Raw genomic sequence first — 21,258 nt, 5'->3', positions numbered from 1 at the left:
TATGCCTTTTACATCATGATTTCTGTGTAAATCTGTGACACTGTGCATTGTCAAATGATTCCATAAAATATTTACATGCTTTAAGGAGGACAGAAATAAACTACTCCTAGCTTGCTTCTGTCCACTTGGCTTGCATGATCAATAGTGGTAGACTTGGAATAAACTGAAAATAAATTTCCGTATCATTCTGTATATTAGACACCATCCTGTCAAATAAAGTAAAGCACACATGCTTACACACACGTAGATCCGACACCAACCCTCCCCCTAGTTTGTCAGCTCCCCCCTCCAAACCACAAATGCTCACCGCATTATCTGTCAATGCTGATTAAATAATGTAATTAATGACTTAATTAACATTTCTATAATCTATTTTAATAAATCTCAGGCGGCATAATGAGCGATTTTAACCTCCGGGCTCTGAGTATGAAAATATGCAGCGCCAGTTTGGAGCGGTCGGGGGAGTTTTCCTGCATGACAGTGAGACAGTGGAACTGAGAGGGGGGCACATGAGCAGAGCTCAAGGCCAGTGTCATCAGACTTGCTGTCTGTGCAAGATGAGAAACCTGTGGCAGCACCCTGTCCTCACTCATCATGGCTGACACAGAGGCCTCCCTCATGTGAAGTAAAACCTGCATCACCACACCTCAAGCACCATCATTTCTGTCTTGGTGTAATAGTATTTGAGCTCATCTAAACAGTTTGTGCTGAATTATTTATATTTTACGCTGTGGAGGACTGACAGCTGTCAGAAACACTCCCATGCATGTATAATTGTCAGCAAACATCCTATACAAATGCATTCGAAACAGATCTGGAGTGACTTCACTTTGAAATGAATGTAGTGTGTACACAAGTTCTTTCTTTCTTTCTTTCTTTCTTTCTTTCTTTCTTTCTTTCTATCTATCTATCTATCTATCTATCTATCTATCTATCTATCTATCTATCTATCTATCTATCTATCTATCTATCTATCTATCTGTCTGTCTGTCTGCCTATCTATCTGTCTTTTTAACTTATATATATATAGTGCCCTTAACTTTCATTCAAAATATTCACAAAAAGAATAATTCAAGTAAAACTATAGAAAGAAGTATTAAATAAGTGAAATAAATATTATATATTCCCATTTATACTGTACATTTTCAAGTTCACATGAGTATAATTAATGTTAGTAGATACTAAGCAATGATACTATCTATGATGCTATTACAACCAAAAATGACATATAATGTTGCTCTATATGTAATACATTTGTATACTGACTACATTGTGAAAATTGTAAGTGTGCATCACTGTTTGTTTAAGAATCCCCATCAACCCTACACAGAAAACTAGAGCCTGTACCACTTTTTCAAATAGTAGCTATAGAGTAGTGTTCAGGGAAATCTCATTACATGTACAGTTCCATTAGGTGACAAAAATCCAGATTACACACTCCAACTAAGGTTTCACAAAATGAACAAATTATTGTTTTGCCAGTAATTGATTGTTGCCAGCCTTGTTTTTTCTTGAAGATGGATGTGGGTTCAAAGAGTGAAGAGAGGGTTGGAAAAGCCTCAGCCCCTTCAACCGGACCCTGACCATAAACCTGAGTAATTGGTCGTGATAAAGATCTGACTCTACTTGTTCACAGCCTGGGGACTCACAAGAACCTTATTGTTTATCTCTCAGTGCTGCCTGATCCTTGCAAACCATCAGCAAAAGCATTGCAATTACAGGCCTTACTCAAACAACATGTATATACAGTGCAATGCAGTCTGTGTTTGTTCAGTTTTATGAGGTGGAATTTAATCACCCAGATCTCGGGATATTTTCTTTTATCATACATAAGGGGTTTATTACTTGTTGGAGGATCAAACAGAGGAGTGGCCTCAAGCCTGGGGCGAATCTGTATCAGTTAGGACAATAGAATCAAACAACCTTTGTTATTCAAGACCAAGACACCGTTGATCCTAGACAAGAGATTACAGTAGATCATTCATTATCTTCAACCTGAAGTACCTGAGCAGAAGTGTGAGGGTCAAACAATCCTGACTGTCACATCTACATAATGTCTTTCTAGATGTCTTTAATGTCACTGCAATTTTATTCTGCCTTGGGACAAAATGTGAATATTACCACTACATCCCCCTACATTAATAAGCTATTGTGATAAATAAATAAGTAGCTTCCTAAAATGAGATGAACATAACATGGAAAGGTCAAGAGACATGCAGAGAAGAGGGTGTTTTTTTTTCTTTTGTTTTCCTAAACGGTTGTCTCCGAGCGCTTTTCCAAAGGTTAAGATGACAGAAGCTCAGATGAGACGCTGAGGGTGGGTAGGAGGGGCCGGTCCCTAAGCGGGGCCTCTAGTCCCCCAAGGGTCCTCGCTGACTGAGACACACCCTGACAGTAGGCAGCAGGACACTGGAACACCACGGGCAGCATGGGCACCATGGGGCAAATCCCCTTCTCTGTGCCTCTCTTGCACGCACAGACACACACACACACAACACATCTCCCAACTGTAGACACAGTATGGAAAAACAAGACTGAAAATGAGAGGATAATTGTAGGGGAATGGCATAAAAATCTGAAATGACCAAGACGGGAAGAGTGCCAATGAGTGAAAGTTAAAGAGAGAAACAGATTGTGACAGTGTATCATAACCCAATAAAAGAGTGCCATTACACAGCCATCGGGAACATTATGAGGCCTGTTCCAGTGCCTTCCTGCTTGCAGCACCTATTCTGATATCTAATTCAACTCGATTGTTTGATGATGATTAGTTGAATGGAGTTTCATTTTCATACCGCAAGAGAGAGCTTAAAGTCATGGTGGAGTTTCCTAGAAATGGAACTGCTCTAGAGCAGTGGGTTGTGATCTAAAAATGAGTTGCAGACAAACCCCCCCAAAAAACAATGATAAATGCAAATAATAAAAAGCAACTAACCATATAATTGTGTATAATTAGGACAGGCTTATGGGGTTTTAAAAAGGACGAGAAAATGTTTCCGGTACCTTTTGTTGTCGACATTGAAGGCCATATGTCTGATAAAACTCTACAGTGCATCTGTCACTCCCACAATTTAGGTAAATGGGTCCATGATGTGAAGCTATGTGATCTATTAATTTGTTTAAAATATTTTTTTACATTTTCTTTGCTTTTGTACTAAAATTAATTATTCAGCTCAAATGTTAAGGTTATACAACTGCCCTGATATTATAATTATGAAAGAATGAAACACTTTTGTACATAATTAAGAAGTAATTAATTTGGTGTAACTTTTTTGTAGTATTTTTAACCCTCTGGGGTCTGAGGTCATTTTGGGGCCCTTGAGATGTGTTGACATGCCCTGATATTTGTGCTTATTTCAGCTTCTTAAATCATACTATTGACCAACATGTAATTTTTTTTGTATTCAGCACAAACTGTGCTACAATAATATGTGACCAAGATGGATGTACATGTCTGCATTTCTTAGAAAAAAAATATTATGCGTGGTTAGTAAGTTTTGGGGAAAATAATGTAGCTGAAATAAGGCCATAAAAGCCACACTAAATCGTCCTGAATAAGACTTTTGAGTAATCAGTCTTGTAAGGTAGAATATTTACTTCACAATTATGTGAAAATCATTCAGCTTAGTCATTCACAGAAAACAATATATTGATTTAAATTTTTAAAGACATGTTTTGTGATCTAAAGCCAATATGCGAGGGAGTGGTAGTGGGCTTGAATATTAAGTGATTCTCACCTGACAGACAAAGGGCCCTCCCCTAAAGCTGCTAATGGCCCATCAGTGTGACTGTGACTGAGGCAGGTAAGACAGAGAGTGTGAGGAGACTGAAAAAATGGGGTTTTTAAATGATTTGTATTTTATTTACAACACAGTATAATCAAAACATACATAATGAAGGTCAAAGACACATTATTGTGCACACTGATCTAACCACAGAGATGTGAACAGACTTTGAGTTATTCCTGCAACAGATTACTGTAAATACCTGATATTTACTTATTTCCATGGATTCAAGAAGAAAAAAACACAATCAGTAGCCAAGGATCTTGTTTTACCATAGAATATCAGTGTAGTTGACCATCTGATGCTGGTACAGCACTCTCAGAGGAAAACATCTTGAAGAAAGTCATCAGGATTCATCTGTGGTTCAGGTACCTGGTCCAAAAAAAATACAAACAACCAAAAAAAAAACATTTGTGAGCATAGACTCATGCATGCTTTGTACTATCGTACACAAAAAAATACATTTTATATCTGAGAAACTAATTATTATTGTTTAGTACGTTATTAAAATCTATTTTTGAACAGAGTACGCTATTAATAATAAACATGTTCTAAACAGACTCGTAGTATTCATCATGTTACAATGTACTCTTATATTACTTGTATTGTTTTATACAGAGCATGAAAACAACAGTTTGGGGGAAAAACAACTATGATTGTGTAGTCATATAGCCTAGTATGCATGATTTTATAGCAGCTGTTATGATTCTGCAGCACTAGACTCAAGTATGCTGTGATGTGAACTACAAAAGGATGTACTTTGTACTATAAAAAATTATATTTTATATCGGAGAAACTATTATTGTTTAGCACGCTATTATAATATATTTTTGAACAGAGAAGACTATTAATAATAAACATGTTGTAAACATACTTAGACTCGTATCATTCATCATGTTACAATGTAACGTTACTCTCATATTACTTTTATTGTTTTATCTAGAGCATGAAAACATACTCGTGCCGTAAGAAATTTAAATACAATGAAGTGCCCATCATATTCAAACACTGTAGTCTGGAATTACAGTTTGGGAAAAAACAACTATGATTTTGTAGTCATACAGCCTAGTATGTATGGTTTTATAGTAACGTTAGCTGTTATGATTCTGCAGCCATAGACTCACGTATGCTGTGAACCACAAAAGGATGTACTTTGTACCATAAAAAAGGATATTTTATATCTGAGAAACGAATTGTTATTGTTTAGCACGCTATTAAATCTATTTGTGAACATTAAATATTCTTCTAAACATTCTTAGATGCGTAGCATTCATCATGTTGTCGGTTGGGAAAAACCCAACTAAACGCGTTCAAGTTTGTCACAATAACACGCTAACTAATGCAAAAAAGAAGCATTTACTTACTCAGATCGATCTTCTGTATGAACTGTTGCACTTATTCTGAGGTGAATCCAGCCTTTAGTCAGCGCGTCTCCTTCCAGAAACGAGCAGCAACAGAGTCTCGTGATTGTTTGTTGTTGGGCGTCTCCAAGCGCGCGCGCGCGTCACGTGGTTATTTACATGTGAACACGAGGGGGCGGGATCTCATTAGAAATAATGAGTTAGACTGGACAGACTGAACATGGTGTCGGTTTCATACTGATTACTTTATCACAGAACATTTGTTTTCGATAACACTTACTTCGTTTGAAAGCAGACACTTTAGGCTTTCTATAGAGATAACTCTCATGTTTCTGTGTTGAGTATTCGCTGAGTTACACTTCATTTTAGTGACGCGTTACTATAAACATATCGCGGAGACGGAGAAGACAGAGAGCGCATCCTGTTGGTTTTCTTTTTTTTTCCAAAACCACAAAGTTTTGTTGTAATCGTGAGTGTACTCAAAAAAAAGTAGACACTTAACAGTTTCGATTGATGTATAACACTTATTTGTGTGACCAAAATCAACAGAGTACTTTTAGTGTCTTTTGCACTTATCGTAAAAAAACCGAGTTCGTATCGCCGGCGATACGGCGGGCCCCAGAGGGTTAAGAACAAAATGCTTTGAGAGGCATGCGGTGCAAAAAAAAAAAAAAAGAAATTCATAGAATTTGTTTTTTAATATATAAAAATAGATAATTAATGAAAAAAAAACTTTGAAATGTACATTCTAAACTAGAAAATTGTAGACACTCTTTTTTTGTTTGTTTTTTTAGTCATTAAATGTAATATTTTCTTAAAATTTGTCTTGAAATGGTACATAAAAAAAAAAAAAAAAAAAAAAAAAAAATTTTGGGATACACAGAGCACGGCTAAGAATGTGACATTTGTGTTTTAAACTAGTTTTTTTGTTTTAGATGTTTCCTTTTCTTTAACATAGACACACTTACAGTATGCCAATATGCCAAAAGTTGCTTGACATTAAGAAACCATGGACAAAACTCTGGAATGAATGAATGAACCAGACTGTATTAAATATGGGCTATTTTTATTTGGTGTTGGGTTGGTTCCAATTTACTAGAGCGCCAATGACAGTAAAAGCGAGAATAATATGTATCCAGAAAACACTGCACGCTCAGCCAGTAGAAAGATCTGTGGACATTTCAAGTTCCCAAAATAGGGGGCTCTTGCTCCATTCAACATCCTTTATGCAAGCTGCACTTAATGAGATGGGATGTCAACTTGTTACACAAGGCTGATCTTACACAAAATATCAGATAGCTTTTTGGTAATAAATAACTCCCATGCAATTATTAAGAGGTGGAATTCGTTATACGAACATGCTACAATTGTCTGCTCATTTGCATAGATTGCACCTGGGGTGCAATGCATCAAAATGACACTCCTTCTGCCCTGCTGGTAATCACATACATATGCACATGCAGATTGGTGCACACATATATAAATACGATTGCAAGAGAAACATTCTACACTTACGCATGTTGTGTTTTGCATACTGTACAGGTACAAAGGTACAAATCAGGTTTCCTTTTGAAATGTGTCCAAGCTGACATAACAGGAAATTGAGGAAAAGTTTGTATGTATGTACGTATTTTATTTATTTAATATCACAGAGATGAAATGATGATATAAAATGATTCTTGTATTAATTGTAATAATTTCAATCATTTTATGAACACAATTAATAAAAATAACTATTTAAAGGTGGAACATTTGCCTCTTTAGCAGTTAAGCAAATGCAAGTTACTTGATTTTGCTCAGCTCTTCAGTGTGGATAAATATGATGGTTTGAGACATACCAGTGTACCCGTGTACTCAACCCTTTCTAAAAGAAAAGCTGTAACATAAAAAAAGAGATTAATATTTGTAAATAATATCCTTTGATAAAAGACTTTGAAAGAATCTTTCATTGTTGCTTCAAAAAATAAATAAAAAAGATAACAGAAATTAGACCACGCTGACATTGGAGATTACAACATAACAAGGAGACAGTTTTGAAAACAATCATCCATACGGTTGTTTTAAATTAGTTTAAATTGTTTTATAGAATACATGTATTGACAGCTTTCCAAGTGTATGTTCTGAATGTAATAAATATAGTGCTCTATATCACTGTAATGAGGAGACATCCCGCTTTATCTGGGATGTGAAAGACATTTTGAAAATAATAAAACCAGACACATTCTTTAATACCAGTTCTTTTGAATCTTTCATACTCATTTAAAATCAAAATCTCTTTTTATTTCCAAAAATAGAAAACACATTAAGCAAAATGCACGTCACTAGTTTGGAAGAATGATTGACGTACAGTGAGGGTGTTGAAAGAAATTACAATTCATATGTCAATGGAGAAGATCTATACATTACATTGTGAGATATACATAAAGGATAAATTCAGTTTGGGAATATCTTAATGAACTTTCTTTGATATGTTTGATGAAGGAAGGTATTTTCAAGGTTGTAGCATATATAGTCTAGACAACTTAAAAAGTTTGGCTGAATTTACTTATATTTTATGTACTAATATATATTTAAAATGTAATTTATTCCTGCGATGGCAAAGCTGAAGTTCCAGCCTTCAGTGTGATGTGATCCTTTATCAATGAAAACAGATGCTTAATATATAAAGGTCCTTTTAAAAAAAATAGCATATTGTGATAAAGTTCATTATTTTCTGTAATGTACTGATAAACATTAGACTTTCATATATTTTAGATTCATTACAACACAACTGAAGTAGTTCAAGCCTTTTATTGTTTTAATATTGATGATTTTGTCATACAGCTCATGAAAACCCAAAATTCCTATCTCAAAAAATTAGCATATCATGAAAAGGTTCTCTAAACGAGCTATTAACCTAATCATCTGAATCAACTAATTAACTCTAAACACCTGCAAAAGATTCCTGAGGCTTTTAAAAACTCCCAGCCTGGTTCATTACTCAAAACCGCAATCATGGGTAAGACTGCCGACCTGACTGCTGTCCAGAAGGCCATCATTGACACCCTCAAGCAAGAGGGTAAGACACAGAAAGAAATTTCTGAACGAATAGGCTGTTCCCAGAGTGCTGTATCAAGGCACCTCAGTGGGAAGTCTGTGGGAAGGAAAAAGTGTGGCAGAAAACGCAGCACAACGAGAAGAGGTGACCGGACCCTGAGGAAGATTGTGGAGAAGGGCCGATTCCAGACCTTGGGGGACCTGCGGAAGCAGTGGACTGAGTCTGGAGTAGAAACATCCAGAGCCACCGTGTACAGGCGTGTGCAGGAAATGGGCTACAGGTGCCGCATTCCCCAGGTCAAGCCACTTTTGAACAGAGAAGCAGCACTGGACTGTTGCTCAGTGGTCCAAAGTACTTTTTTCGGATGAAAGCAAATTTTGCATGTCATTCGGAAATCAAGGTGCCAGAGTCTGGAGGAAGACTGGGGAGAGGAAAATGCCAAAATGCCTGAAGTCCAGTGTCAAGTACCCACAGTCAGTGATGGTCTGGGGTGCCATGTCAGCTGCTGGTGTTGGTCCACTGTGTTTTATCAAGGGCAGGGTCAATGCAGCCAGCTATCAGGAGATTTTGGAGCACTTCATGCTTCCATCTGCTGAAAAGCTTTATGGAGATGATTTCATTTTTCAGCACGACCTGGCACCTGCTCACAGTGCCAAAACCACTGGTAAATGGTTTACTGACCATGGTATTACTATGCTCAATTGGCCTGCCAACTCTCCTGACCTGAACCCCATAGAGAATCTGTGGGATATTGTGAAGAGAAAGTTGAGAGACGCAAGACCCAACACTCTGGATGAGCTTAAGGCCGCTATCGAAGCATCCTGGGCCTCCATAACACCTCAGCAGTGCCACAGGCTGATTGCCTCCATGCCACGCCGCATTGAAGCAGTCATTTCTGCAAAAGGATTCCCGACCAAGTATTGAGTGCATAACTGAACATAATTATTTGAAGTTTGACTTTCACCCTCAATACCACGACTGAGGTGACCTTGAGCAAGGCACCGAACCCCCAACTGCTCCCCGGGCGCCGCAGCATAAATGGCTGCCCACTGCTCCGGGTGTGTGTTCACGGTGTGTGTGTGTGTGTGTGTGTGTGTGTTCACTACTCACTGCTGTGTGTGTGCACTTGGATGGGTTAAACGCAGAGCACCAATTTCGAGTATGGGTCACCATACTTGACAATACGTCACGACTTTACTTACTTTACTTTTTTTTTTCTTATTAAAAACACTTTTCTTTTATTGGTCGGATGAAATATGCTAATTTTTTGAGATAGGAATTTTGGGTTTTCATGAGCTGTATGCCAAAATCATCAATATTAAAACAATAAAAGGCTTGAACTACTTCAGTTGTGTTGTAATGAATCTAAAATATATCAAAGTCTAATGTTTATCAGTACATTACAGAAAATAATGAACTTTATCACAATATGCTTATTTTTTTAAAAGGACCTGTATATACTGTGGTGACCCATACTTGGAAGTGAACACACACCCGGAGCAGTGTGCAGCCAATTCTGCAGTGCCCAGGGAGCAGTTGGGGGTTCGTTGCCTTGCTCAAGGGTCTCACCTCAATCATGGTATTGAGGGTGGTGAGAGCGCTGGACATTCACTCCTCCACCTACAATCCCTGCCGGACCTGTAGACTCGAACCCGCAACCTTTGGGTTACAAGTCCGACTCTCTATCCATTAGGGCACGACTGCCCCAATTACACTGTTGTTCCAGCTATTATCCACACTATCCACACTAACTAATTCTTATATATCCCTATATAGTTATATACACTATTACACACACACAAAAAAGCTGTCATTGGGATGGTACCTTTTAAATGGTATACCTTTGTACCTAAAGAGTGTATATTTGTACCTTAAAGGTGCATACTGTATAAGTAAGCAAAAAGGTACAAAAGTGTACTTTTTGAAAATGTACTGCCCCAGTGACAGCTTATTGTAGTCATATTCATCTAACATGGGAAAGTGTATAGGGGCACTATAAAATATAAATGGGGTATTTGCAAATATATGCTGTAGAACAAATTAGCAGTAATGTGTGCAAAAGGTTTTTGCCTTGCTTTTTCTTGAACTAGTGGTAGCTACATATGTGACAAGTGTATAGGACAAATGTTTGATAGCACCAAAATACAATATGTTGTCCCTTGTGGTAAACCTGAACCTAAAACAACATCATAATATATTTAAGAAAAAAACTTTCCTGGGCTAAAACATAAGGTGAGATATGTAAAGCAATGCAGCACTTCAGCCTGATGCTTCTCTCTAACAATTTAATGTGTTATTTAAACATAAACCAATTTCCCGTTGTAAAATTACAGCTCATTACTAGTGTGGATAACGGCTGGAACAACAGTATAATGGCGCGAGAGCAAATTACCAGCCCAGCCACAATATTAATTACCAGTTCACAGGGCACATTCCACGCTGAAAAAGTGTTTAATAAGAAAACCTATGAGCTTTATTTCCTTGATTACAAACAGCCCTGAATTTTCTTTTTTTTCCCCCAAACAATAAAGAGGGAGGGGGTGTGTTGGAACAATTACTGTACATATCACAAAATTTAATTTACCTCATTATTCTAAAAAGGCACTCGAGGTGATTTTGTATTTGCATCACTGTTTCCACAAATATCATCTTAAATGTACACATTTCGCTCAAAGACTAGACTCAATCGTGGAAGTCAAGCAACATTATTTTTTCCATTATGAGTACAGAGCAGTGTTGATCATGTTTATTTCAGGAGTTAATGCATTATTTACAAGTCGGATGCTAATAAAAACAGACTGCTCATTTACTAATGACTTGAAGCACCCGGAGCATTTTTCCAATTACTTATATTAAAACTGAAAAACACTCTTATAAAACCTAGCAGGATAAAGAGCAAGAGAAAGAGAGAGGGAGCGAAAGCATGTGTATCCTGTTTTTCGCTTTAATTGAAACAGTTCAAAGATTATTTCGCTGTATTTAACAGACAAACCTGAAGGAATCGAATACAAATGTGATAAATGAAGACTTGTCTTCAAATAAAGGTGAAATGAACAGCAACGCTCAGGAGCAACAGGATGAAGCTGGTTCTTTTCACAAACACCCGGCCTCTCTTTATGACCTGTTCATTTCAGATCTTTATAAAGCGATTCAGAAACAGGCAAGAGAGAAGTTGTCATAAGTTAGAAATGAATGTATTTTATGAACCCGTTCTCTGAGGAAAATAACACTTCAGATTAAATTTGTTTTCTTGTCAGTTGTTGACAGGACGAGCCTAGCAACTTATTACTGTTCGATCTGAAAATGGGCTTAGGTATAAATTACTGTAATTTTTTTCAGGGAAAATAAAAGACATTACAGAAATACAAATAGTGGATAGTCAGATAATCAGACATGAAAAAGCTATCCACCGTTATTGGATTATGGATTTGCCACATGTTTTTGGAATCAGAGAGGAAGCATGTGAACAGTTTTGCAGCCATACTGTCCATTTGGCTCAAACATAAAGGCGTTTTTATTATCGTCGCCGCTTTTATAGTAATGGATGCTACTCTCATAGGTTTGATTGATTGTATGGATTGTTCTTTTTTTCTCTTTTTATTCTTCAAAAGAATAAAACATCGGTTTCATTTCTCTCTAGCTCTGAGGTTTTCAACAGAGAGCAACACAAAACGCTCCTCGTTTAAAGTGAGTCATTCCTAAAAGATTTCAAAAGACCTTATGCAATGAGCAAGTTCATTTCCCATCATTATTTTCAGACCGATCCTTTAATAACATCAGTTTATGACACACTAGATGTGACACATCCCATGTGGACAGGAAACACACTGATATTTGTTGTTGTTTTTTCTTTTTGTGACATTTTCAGATAGTTATGGAAAGCCATACTGTAATGCATCATCAAAATGTTGTATTTGTGTTTCCCAATTTGTGACATATTTATAGGCTTTTTTTAAGCGTTTATCGAACAGGCTCAGATTTCTTGTGAGCTGCATGTGTCATGTACTTCATCTAATGGCTTGTCATTACTGATAACATCTAAATGAGTTACCTATTAACTTCAAATGCTACACTCATTGGAAAATACAGGATCATTTGTTAAGCTTGGCTATTGAGTTGCCATATATATGTATAACAAATGAATGAAGGGGAAATGTGATCAATATAGCTTTTAATTTTACACCTCATTTATCATGTCAATATCTCACACACCTTCAGCTATCAGTAGGAAAACTGACTTTTTCCAGACTACATTTCCAAGCTGACTGTGTATAACCTCTGAGAATGGATATCCGAGAATGCATATCTCCTTAAGAGAAATAAAGATTGTACGCTCACCGCTCATGCAATAACAATTTGGCTCTATAATGCTAATAGACAACAGTTGAAAACACACTCAGGGACCTCTTGTGATCTCATTTCCCTTACAGTTGGCTTATTGCTTTACTGATTATAATGGTAAACATAGAGAAGTAAATTAAGAGCGAGATAGTAAAGGGCTGATTGAAATCTAATCAAATTGATCTCAACTTTAATCAAGCATTAGTAATGACTTGAGGCAGCAGTGGCCTGTAACAAATACGGCGTACACACGCGCAAGTATACATGCACACATACGTATAACAATCTGAGGAGCCATCTGGTCATGATGAACAATGAAACACGCACACACACACACACACAGAGAGAGAGAGACAGAGAGAGAGAGAGAGAGAGAGAGATATTAATTTTTTGAGAAGTGTTAGCTGGAACAAATAAAACTCGATCTTGATCTCCCCTTCTCATTCTCTGATGTCACAAGGTAGTTAGAGTTTGCAAATGGTGTCACATGGTTTATTGTTATTTCTATAATTAGACAGCCACAGATGTGCACACATCCTGCCAACTCTGAGCCTCGATTCCTAAATTAATTTTAGTTTCCCTATTCATCTCTAAAACAGGTTGAACCGGAATAGGGAGGGTCGTTTTTTTTTTAACTGAGAACATTATCACTCAGGTGTTTAGCCACAGGACAGGTATCAACAAAGCCCAGGCGGTACTCACTTGATCAACAGGGCTTCACTAAGCAGGCCAAAGCCAATTGCAGCTGACTTGAAGAGCGAGTGTGGAGGGGGATTGTCAAAAGCAGTCATCATCCGGTACACCACGTATGGCACCAGAGCCAGCAGGAGAACTGCGATGGATAGAATGGGCCAGGTCTGCCACTGGGAGGCCACGGTCCGCCAGGGTGCAAATCTCTGCAGCTGATACTGAGGGAGACATGGAGACGAATACTCATTAATGAAGGATAAACAGGAAGCGGGCAATCAAAAGAGGGGATGCTTTATCTAGTTTAGAGAGTGGATTTGTGCCGCAAGTGTGTACGTGTGTAATTTATGGATGTTCTTTTTGCCATGCCAGCTTAATATGGCTGATTCCCAATATAAATATTGTCACTTTAGGGCACTTTTTGAATATTGCCCTGAGCATCTTGACCTAACAGGAACAGGACGAGTGAAGTGTTCAGGAAATCTGTTTAAAAACAGACATTATTTTGTGTTGGTAGAGTAGAGTAGTGTAAAAATTGTGAACGCTAAAGGGGTCAAGGTTTGATGGTTAGCATGACCCTGTTAGCCCCTGCTGGTACTGGTAGATGCTGTAATTATACCACCTGGACTAAAAAAGCATCTTCATTGATGACCACAAAAAAGAACACTATATATACACTAACTTTCAAAAGTCTGAGGTCAGTAAGAATTCTGTTTTTGTTTGTTTGTTTGTTTTTTGGAAAGAAATTAATATCAACAGGACAAGTATAGTGTTACATCAGTATTAAAATTATTTTTAAAGGATCATGTTATTTAGTAATGGCTGCTAAAACTTCAGCTTAGCCATCACAGGAATAAATTACATTAAAAAAGTTATTTTAAATTGTACTTTCACAACATTACTGTTATTACTGTGTTTTTATCAAGTATGCTTTTTTTCAGAAATATTTTAAAATTGTACCCGCACCTAATATGAAAACATGTAAAATGAACTTACATGGTTTCCTGTCTACTGACTGTGCACCTTGTTATTCCCTATGACAATCAAAAGTAAAGGTTTTAAGGTGTGTGTACATGTTTATGTGATGTCATCGGTCAATAATTGATGTCAACTGTCTTGCAGCACCAGAGTGATTAATAACATGGCATTTACAATTGGCAGAAAAAAATGTGTCTGAGTAAGTGCAAAGATGGCAGATTTCAAATCACATACTTCCGGGGGTCCTGTGCCAACCAAGCAACTGCCACTGAGATAAGTGGGAACAGTTTTCTCCAAGAAAGATCAGGCCCTTATCCATAAGAAAACAAGTACACATATTTACTGTGTACAGTGTAAACCGTTGCTTGTTTCAGAAAATTAGGTCAAAACATTCAACGGCTATTTAAACAATAATTACAGGTATTTGTAACACAAGAAATTCAAATCATTTCAGCAATCAAAATATTTCTGATAGCATATCAGAAAAGCTTGTATAAAAGTATGCTGTTCTGTTTTCATTCCTTATCCTGAGGCCTAGTCATTAGGGCTCCACAGAAAACAAACAAGCCGCCTTTGTGAGGCTAAACATCCCTCCTGACTACAGCTTGTGGCTTCACACCTGTTCTCTCTCTCTCTCTCCTTGGCTTCAGGCATGAAGAACTCTGTCACGGCCACACATTGCGTGTGTATGTGTGTGTGTACACTCCCGCGCCCTCAGGCACTTTGTCGCTGACATTTTGTTTTATAGCCTGTTTTATTAATATTCTTGCCACTTACCAAATTAATATCCGAGTTGGTGAGAAATTTAATAACCACAGAATATTTTACAGGAAAGTATTTACTCTGAGGAAGTAGATGAATAGATCGCCACATCCCCAATTCATCTCAGAAAATAAACCAAACAGCTATTATTTTTCCAGTGGATTTTTGTAGGCCACACAGAATGGTAGTCTACAGAGTACACTGTTTAAAATAATATATATATATATATATATATATATATATATATATATATATATATTATAACTGTTTTGAAGTTTATTATTTAAAAGATTATTTGATTCCGATTTACAACAACATAAATTTTCAGTCTTTCTACTTCAAAATGTCACATTTAATTCAGTGTGCTACCTGCCATTTCTTTGTAATTAATTGTGAAACGTAGTAGCAATTTCTGGGTGAAAATGGTTCTTTTTTTAGTAAATAAGTGCGAGTCATTCCTCCTACAACTTCAAATCTCGGTCCTCATGTGCTTTTGTGGAAGAGGAGTAAAAAATTGGCCTAGAAAAAAAGAAACTTGAGAAAAAGAAAAAAAGCCTGACAAGCTAACCACTCCTGGTGTGATATCTGGAACAGCATTTAATTAGTGTCCCTGCCTCATCTGCAAATGCATACCACCGCCTCACTTGTGTTAGAACAGCTATTCATTAATTAGATTCTTTGTGGCAAGTGCCACTGAACTATCTGCAATGTTTAAGGTTGCATCAAGACGCAGTAAGTGCTTTCCTGATAGTGGGACGCATCCATCTTCATTTCTCAGCATCTATGTTTGACTCTGCCCTTCAGCCAGACAGAGAAAAACTGAGAGAGAGAAAGATAGGATAGGAGAGAAGGAAAGGGAGTTTCAGAGGGACCTGATACAATTCATCCCAGGCAGACCCTGAACTTTCACCTGCTTTTATTTCCACACCGAAGCTAATTAATTTACAAAGGTAAAGTGGGTGCCCACTTGTGGAGGCGTACGAGAGCTGCCATGATCTGAGGCACATGAAGCAACAGATACAAACCAACATGTGGAGCTTTTCAGGATCTCGCCGGAAAAAAATCAACATCAAAGTCAGACAAATATAAACAGGCCAGATTTCTACGGCAAACAGATATGGGCCTTGAGAGGAGAAGCTGTCCCTCTAGCACACAGATACTTCCTGAATGGCCTTTTCTCCCTCCCTGTAGTTTGAACTACACAGTGTACCTACACAACCCCCATGCCAGCCTAATCTTCATGCAAACAGCCCTCCTTCACCTGAATGTAAACACTAGATTGTCTGTACATCATGATCGGCCTTTGCTCCTCTGGGTGTTTTGCATTGCTGTGCTCCAGGTGTAATAATAGGGTTTTTAGTCAAGTAAGGCATGTGACATTAGTAGCACAGTTAGACGGGTTTCTATATGTAGATGCATGATTGCCTAGTATTCCCACAAGAGTACTGATGGATAAATGGATTTAGGTTTGACTTGATGATGGTTTGAAGCCGCTGTTTTAATGGGGGCTGTGTGTTTTGAGCGCATTTAAGGGGGTATTTACATAACCCAAGAATAGGGGGCATTGAAAAGTAAGGGGTCTGTGTGGACCATCATGCTTGTTAATACGTCCTGGAGTTTTAATTTAGCTGATTTTCCTACACCCTCATGTACTTCGTTCCCAATGCAAAACTCGGATTCGGTTTCTACAACATACCCAAATGTTCTTTTGTTTTTTTTGTTTTCTTTTCTTAAATGTCAAAGTGGTCAGTGTGTTTCTATGTACAGCATTTAGGGATTTTGGAGTTTGTCTTTATTTTTTCACAGCACTTTTTTCAACTTCACACATAAGTGAAAAACAATTGCCTGCAAGTCATCATTCATATTTCTTGTTTAGTCTCACAGGAAATTAACAACTTAAATATATTTATTATACTGGACCGTTCAAAAGTTTGGGATCGGTAACATTTAATTAAAAAAAATAATAATTCTTATGCTCAAAATATAATAAATTCTGGTAAAACCTTAAGGTTAAGTTTAGGTTAAAAATTAATAAATTATGTGATGGCAAAACAAAATTTTAAGAAGCCAGTGTTATTTTTTATGCCAGGGTTCATTGTCCCATTATTCTTCAGAAATCATTCTAATATGAGGATTTGGTGCACAAGAAACATTTCTTTAAAAAAAAAAAAAAAAAAAAAAGTTGTGCTGCATTTAAATGTTAAATTTTACTTTTACCAAAACAAAAACCTATAGAAGTCTTAAAGGTAATTGAGCAACTTGGCTCTAATAGTGGCGCTGGACCTGATGGAATTGAGCCTAGATACATCAAACTTGTCTCTCATATTCTTATGTACCCATTGGCTGAGCTCTTTAATGTGTCATTACAGTCTAGCGAGTTACTGTTAGAGAAGCAGACTCAGACAGATGGTTAGAATACAACAGGTGAGTTATTGCAATCGGTGGAGTCAGCGGTTTGCTGATGGAGGTGAGTAACAAGTTCAATGAACAGGTATAGTAGTACGATGAGGGTGATAATGGAATATCCTTTGCTTTCACAGGAACTCGTGGATAGGGGAGATGGAGCACACACACACACACCTCACAATCCTGGACAGGGGAGACACACTCATGGAGATCCTTGGAGACACAGATGATGGAGTAGAGCTGTGAAGAACATGCTGGAGATGAGACAGGGGGTAAGTAGGAGATCAAGGTAAGTACACAGGTTTGTAGCATCAGTCCACTTCGAAAGGAAACGAGATCGGACAATGAGCTGGTGCGAGGTGTGCTTTTATGTGCAGGCTGATGAGGGAGCTGATGAAGTGCAGGTGTGTGCAATTAATACTCAGGTGAGTTGTGATTGGGAGGTGAATGAGCCTGGCTGATCTGTGACAGTACCCCCTCCTCCACGGCCCGCTCCTGAGGGCCGAGGACCCCGACGTCGTGGTTGATCTCCGCCGGGCTGAGTTTGCGTGAGAAGGCGCATAGATGGAGTCCCCTGCTGCTGAGACAAGACTGCTCCTACTCCGGAGGTAGAAGCGTCTACTTCTACTAGGAAGGGCTTCCCAGGATCGGAATGGATGAGTGGAGCGCTGGTGAAGGCTTCCTTGAGGGTTTCGAAGGCTTCAGTGGCAGCAGGTGTCCAGGACAAAGACTTGGGCTTGTTCTTCAGGAGGTTGGGGAGCGGGCTGGTGATGGTGATGATGCTGTAGTCATGTATGAATCTTCTATAGATGTTGGAGAATCCAGAAAGCGTTGGAGTTCCGTGATGGTAGAAGGAGTGGGACAGGTCTTAATGGCTTCCACCTTCCTCTCGTCCATCCGGATGCCACCGCTGTCGATGTAGTATCCAAGGAACTGCACTGAGGGTAGATGGAAGGAACATGTTTCTGCCTTGAGAAACAGTTGGAATTCCCTCAGGCGTTTCAGGACCGCCGCAACGTGGTGGCAATGTTTGGCCATGCCCCGGGAGTAGATGAGAATGTCATCAATGTAGACGAATCGATGGAGAAACTCCCGGAGAACCTCATGTATGAAGTCTTGGAATACGGAGGGGGCGTTGACTAATCCATACAGCATCACCCGATACTCGTAGTGGCCAGTAGGGGTAACGAAAGGCAGTCTTCCACTCTTCCCCCTCGCGTATCCGGATGAGGTTATACACGCTGCGGATGTCCAACTTGGAGAAGACAGTGGCTCCGCGGAGATGTTCGAGTGCCGCTGGGACGAGAGGAAGAGGATAACGGAATTTGACAGTGATCTTATTGAGTGCCCGGTAATCGATACAAGGCCGCAAGCCTCCATCCTTCTTGGCCACGAAGAAAAAGCTCGAAGCAGCAGGAGACGTTGAAGGGCAGATGTAACCTTGTGGAAGAGCCTCTTCAATATACTCCTCCATGGCCTTCTGTTCAGGAAGTGAGAGTGGGTAAATTCTTCCATGGGGCACTGACTCACCCGGTAACAGATCTATGGCGCAGTCCCATGGCCGGTGCGGAGGTAGCTGGAAGGCTCTCTTCGGGCAGAACACGTCGCTGAAGGGGGCGTAGCAAGCTGGAATATCAACTGACTGTTTCTCCTTTGGGCTCTCGATGGAGGTCGAGTTGATGGTCAGTGTCAGAGGGGAACGTGTCAATGGTCTGGAAGATAAGGGAAACAGTCAGGACAGCATTTGTTGCCCCACTTCAGAACCTCACCAGTACTCCATGAGATGCTGGGGTCATGTTGCACGAACCAAGGGTGCCCAAGAATGATCTCAGCAGTGGATCCCTCCAGAACCAGGAGATGGATGGATTCCTTATGCAACTGACCAACTTGAAAGTGATTGGGACCCCGCACTGTATTTGAGGTGTCAACAACTGAGGGGTTTTCCTGTTATCGACTGGACTTGGTAGGTGGTCTTGGTTGCTGTGATCGGGAGATTGAGTTGGCGGCAGAGGCTTCCGGAGATTAAATTCCCGGCTGACCCGGAATCGAGGAGGGCATGTACTGGAACACAGGCATTAGAGGCAGTAAGGATTACTATGGCAGTGAGGGTCTGCATATTAGCCGCAATTGACTTTATAACACTCACCATCGGTCGAGGAGGATGAATTGGCATTTGGAGATTACATGCCCGCCAGCACCGCAGTACAACACAGGCCTTGGGTCAGCCGACTCTGCCGCTCAGTGGAAGACAGACGAGTTAGGTCAACTGGCATGGTTTCGTGGCCTGGTCCTGGAGTGCTGAGAGTCGCTGGGTGGCGAAGAAGTGCAGAGTTGGGAGAATTTTTGGATTCCAAGAAGCAAGACTGCATACGGTTGGCACACCTGATGGAGAGTTGGATGAATCTCTCCAAGCCGTGGGAGTCATCATATGCAGAGAGCTGCAGCCGCACTCTTGGTTCCAGTCCCTGCCGATAGGTGGTAAGGAGTGAGCGCTCATTGTAGCCACTGGCCGCTGCAAGGGTTCTGAATTGGACAGCATAGTCAGTTATAGACAGAGATCCTTGATGAAGATGATACAATTGCTTTCCAACAGATGAATCACCGGCCGGCCGGCATAAACTTCTCTGAAATGTTCAATAAAACTGTTAGCAGATTGTATCACAGTACCGGATTGGGCCCAGATGGTCTCTGCCCTCTGGAGTGCTCGTCCTGTAATCAGGGAAATGATGAAAGCTATCTTGGCTCTGTCGGTGGCATAGAGATGTGGCTGCATTTCCAGAGCGAGTGAGCATTGTAGGAGAAATCCGTTGCACTCCAGAGAAGGGCGCCGGTTTGGCCATGGCACTGGCAATCACATACGGTGAAGAAGAGGTGGTGTCGGCGCTGTTAGTGACGGGAGTTACCGGAGTTGTTGTGGGATTGTGGAGAACTCGCCGAAGATTATCCACGAGTTCCTGGAATGGATCGGTCTGACTCATCCTGCCGTATCCCTCGGTTTTGGTCCGATCTTCTGTTAGAGAAGCAGACTCAGACAGATGGTTAGAATACAACAGGTGAGTTATATTGCAATTGGTGGAGTCAGCGGTTTGCTGATGGAGGTGAGTAACAAGTTCAATGAACAGGTATAGTAGTACGATGAGGGTGATAATGGAATATCCTTTGCTTTCACAGGAACTCGTGGATAGGGGAGACGGAGCACACACCTCACAATCCTGGACAGGGGAGACACACTCGTGGAGATCCTTGGAGACACAGATGATGGAGTAGAGCTGTGAAGAACACGCTGGAGATGAGACGGGGTAAGTAGGAGATCAAGGCAAGTACACAGGTTAGTAGCTGTTGTAGCATCAGTCCACTTCGAAAGGAAACGAGATCGGACAATGAGCTGGTGTGAGGTGTGTGCTTTTATGTGCAGGCTGATGAGGGAGCTGATGACATGCAGGTGTATGCAATTAATACTCAGGTGTGCATTGTGATTGGGAGGTGATTGTGATTGGCCTGGCTGATCTGTGACAGTTACCAGCTATTTGGAAATACTCCCGTATTACTCCAATTTATAGGTGAGGTGATATTATCGATCAACAAAATTATAGACCAATATCAATCATCTGTTATTGCCAAAGTATTTGAAAAATTTATCTATAATCAGGAATCAAAGTATCTTGAAAATAATAATATTTTATCACCGTTTCAATCTGGATTTAGGCTGAATTACTCAACAACTAGTGCTCTTCTAAAGTTGACTAATGATGTATTTCCAGCATTAGATAGTGTGGTGACCTTACAGGGGCTATATTTATCGAGCTTAAGAGGGCCTTTGATCTAGTTGATCGTTACTTATTATTAGATAAATTGTATGCTTTTGGTTTTTCTAAAAATTCTTTATTGTGGTTTAATTGTT

The 21,258-nt window shown here is 39.4% G+C and overlaps 1 protein-coding gene across 1 annotated transcript in view; it reads right to left on the bottom strand.

Moving 5' to 3' along the window:
- LOC306845189 (uncharacterized protein) overlaps positions 1-21,258 on the bottom strand; it is a 116,156-nt gene that overhangs the window by 5,709 nt on the left and 89,189 nt on the right. The window contains exon 4 of the mRNA XM_079377840.1: positions 13,227-13,432. Within this exon, the coding sequence (XP_079233966.1) occupies positions 13,227-13,432 (206 nt within the window). The remainder of the gene's footprint in view (positions 1-13,226; positions 13,433-21,258) is intronic.

The sequence above is a fragment of the Barbus barbus genome (assembly GCF_936440315.1).
Source record: "Barbus barbus genome assembly, chromosome: 25".
Classification (NCBI taxonomy): domain Eukaryota; kingdom Metazoa; phylum Chordata; class Actinopteri; order Cypriniformes; family Cyprinidae; genus Barbus; species Barbus barbus.
Note: the sequence above shows the minus strand (reverse complement) of the source record. Positions and strands in the feature narration are given on the sequence as shown.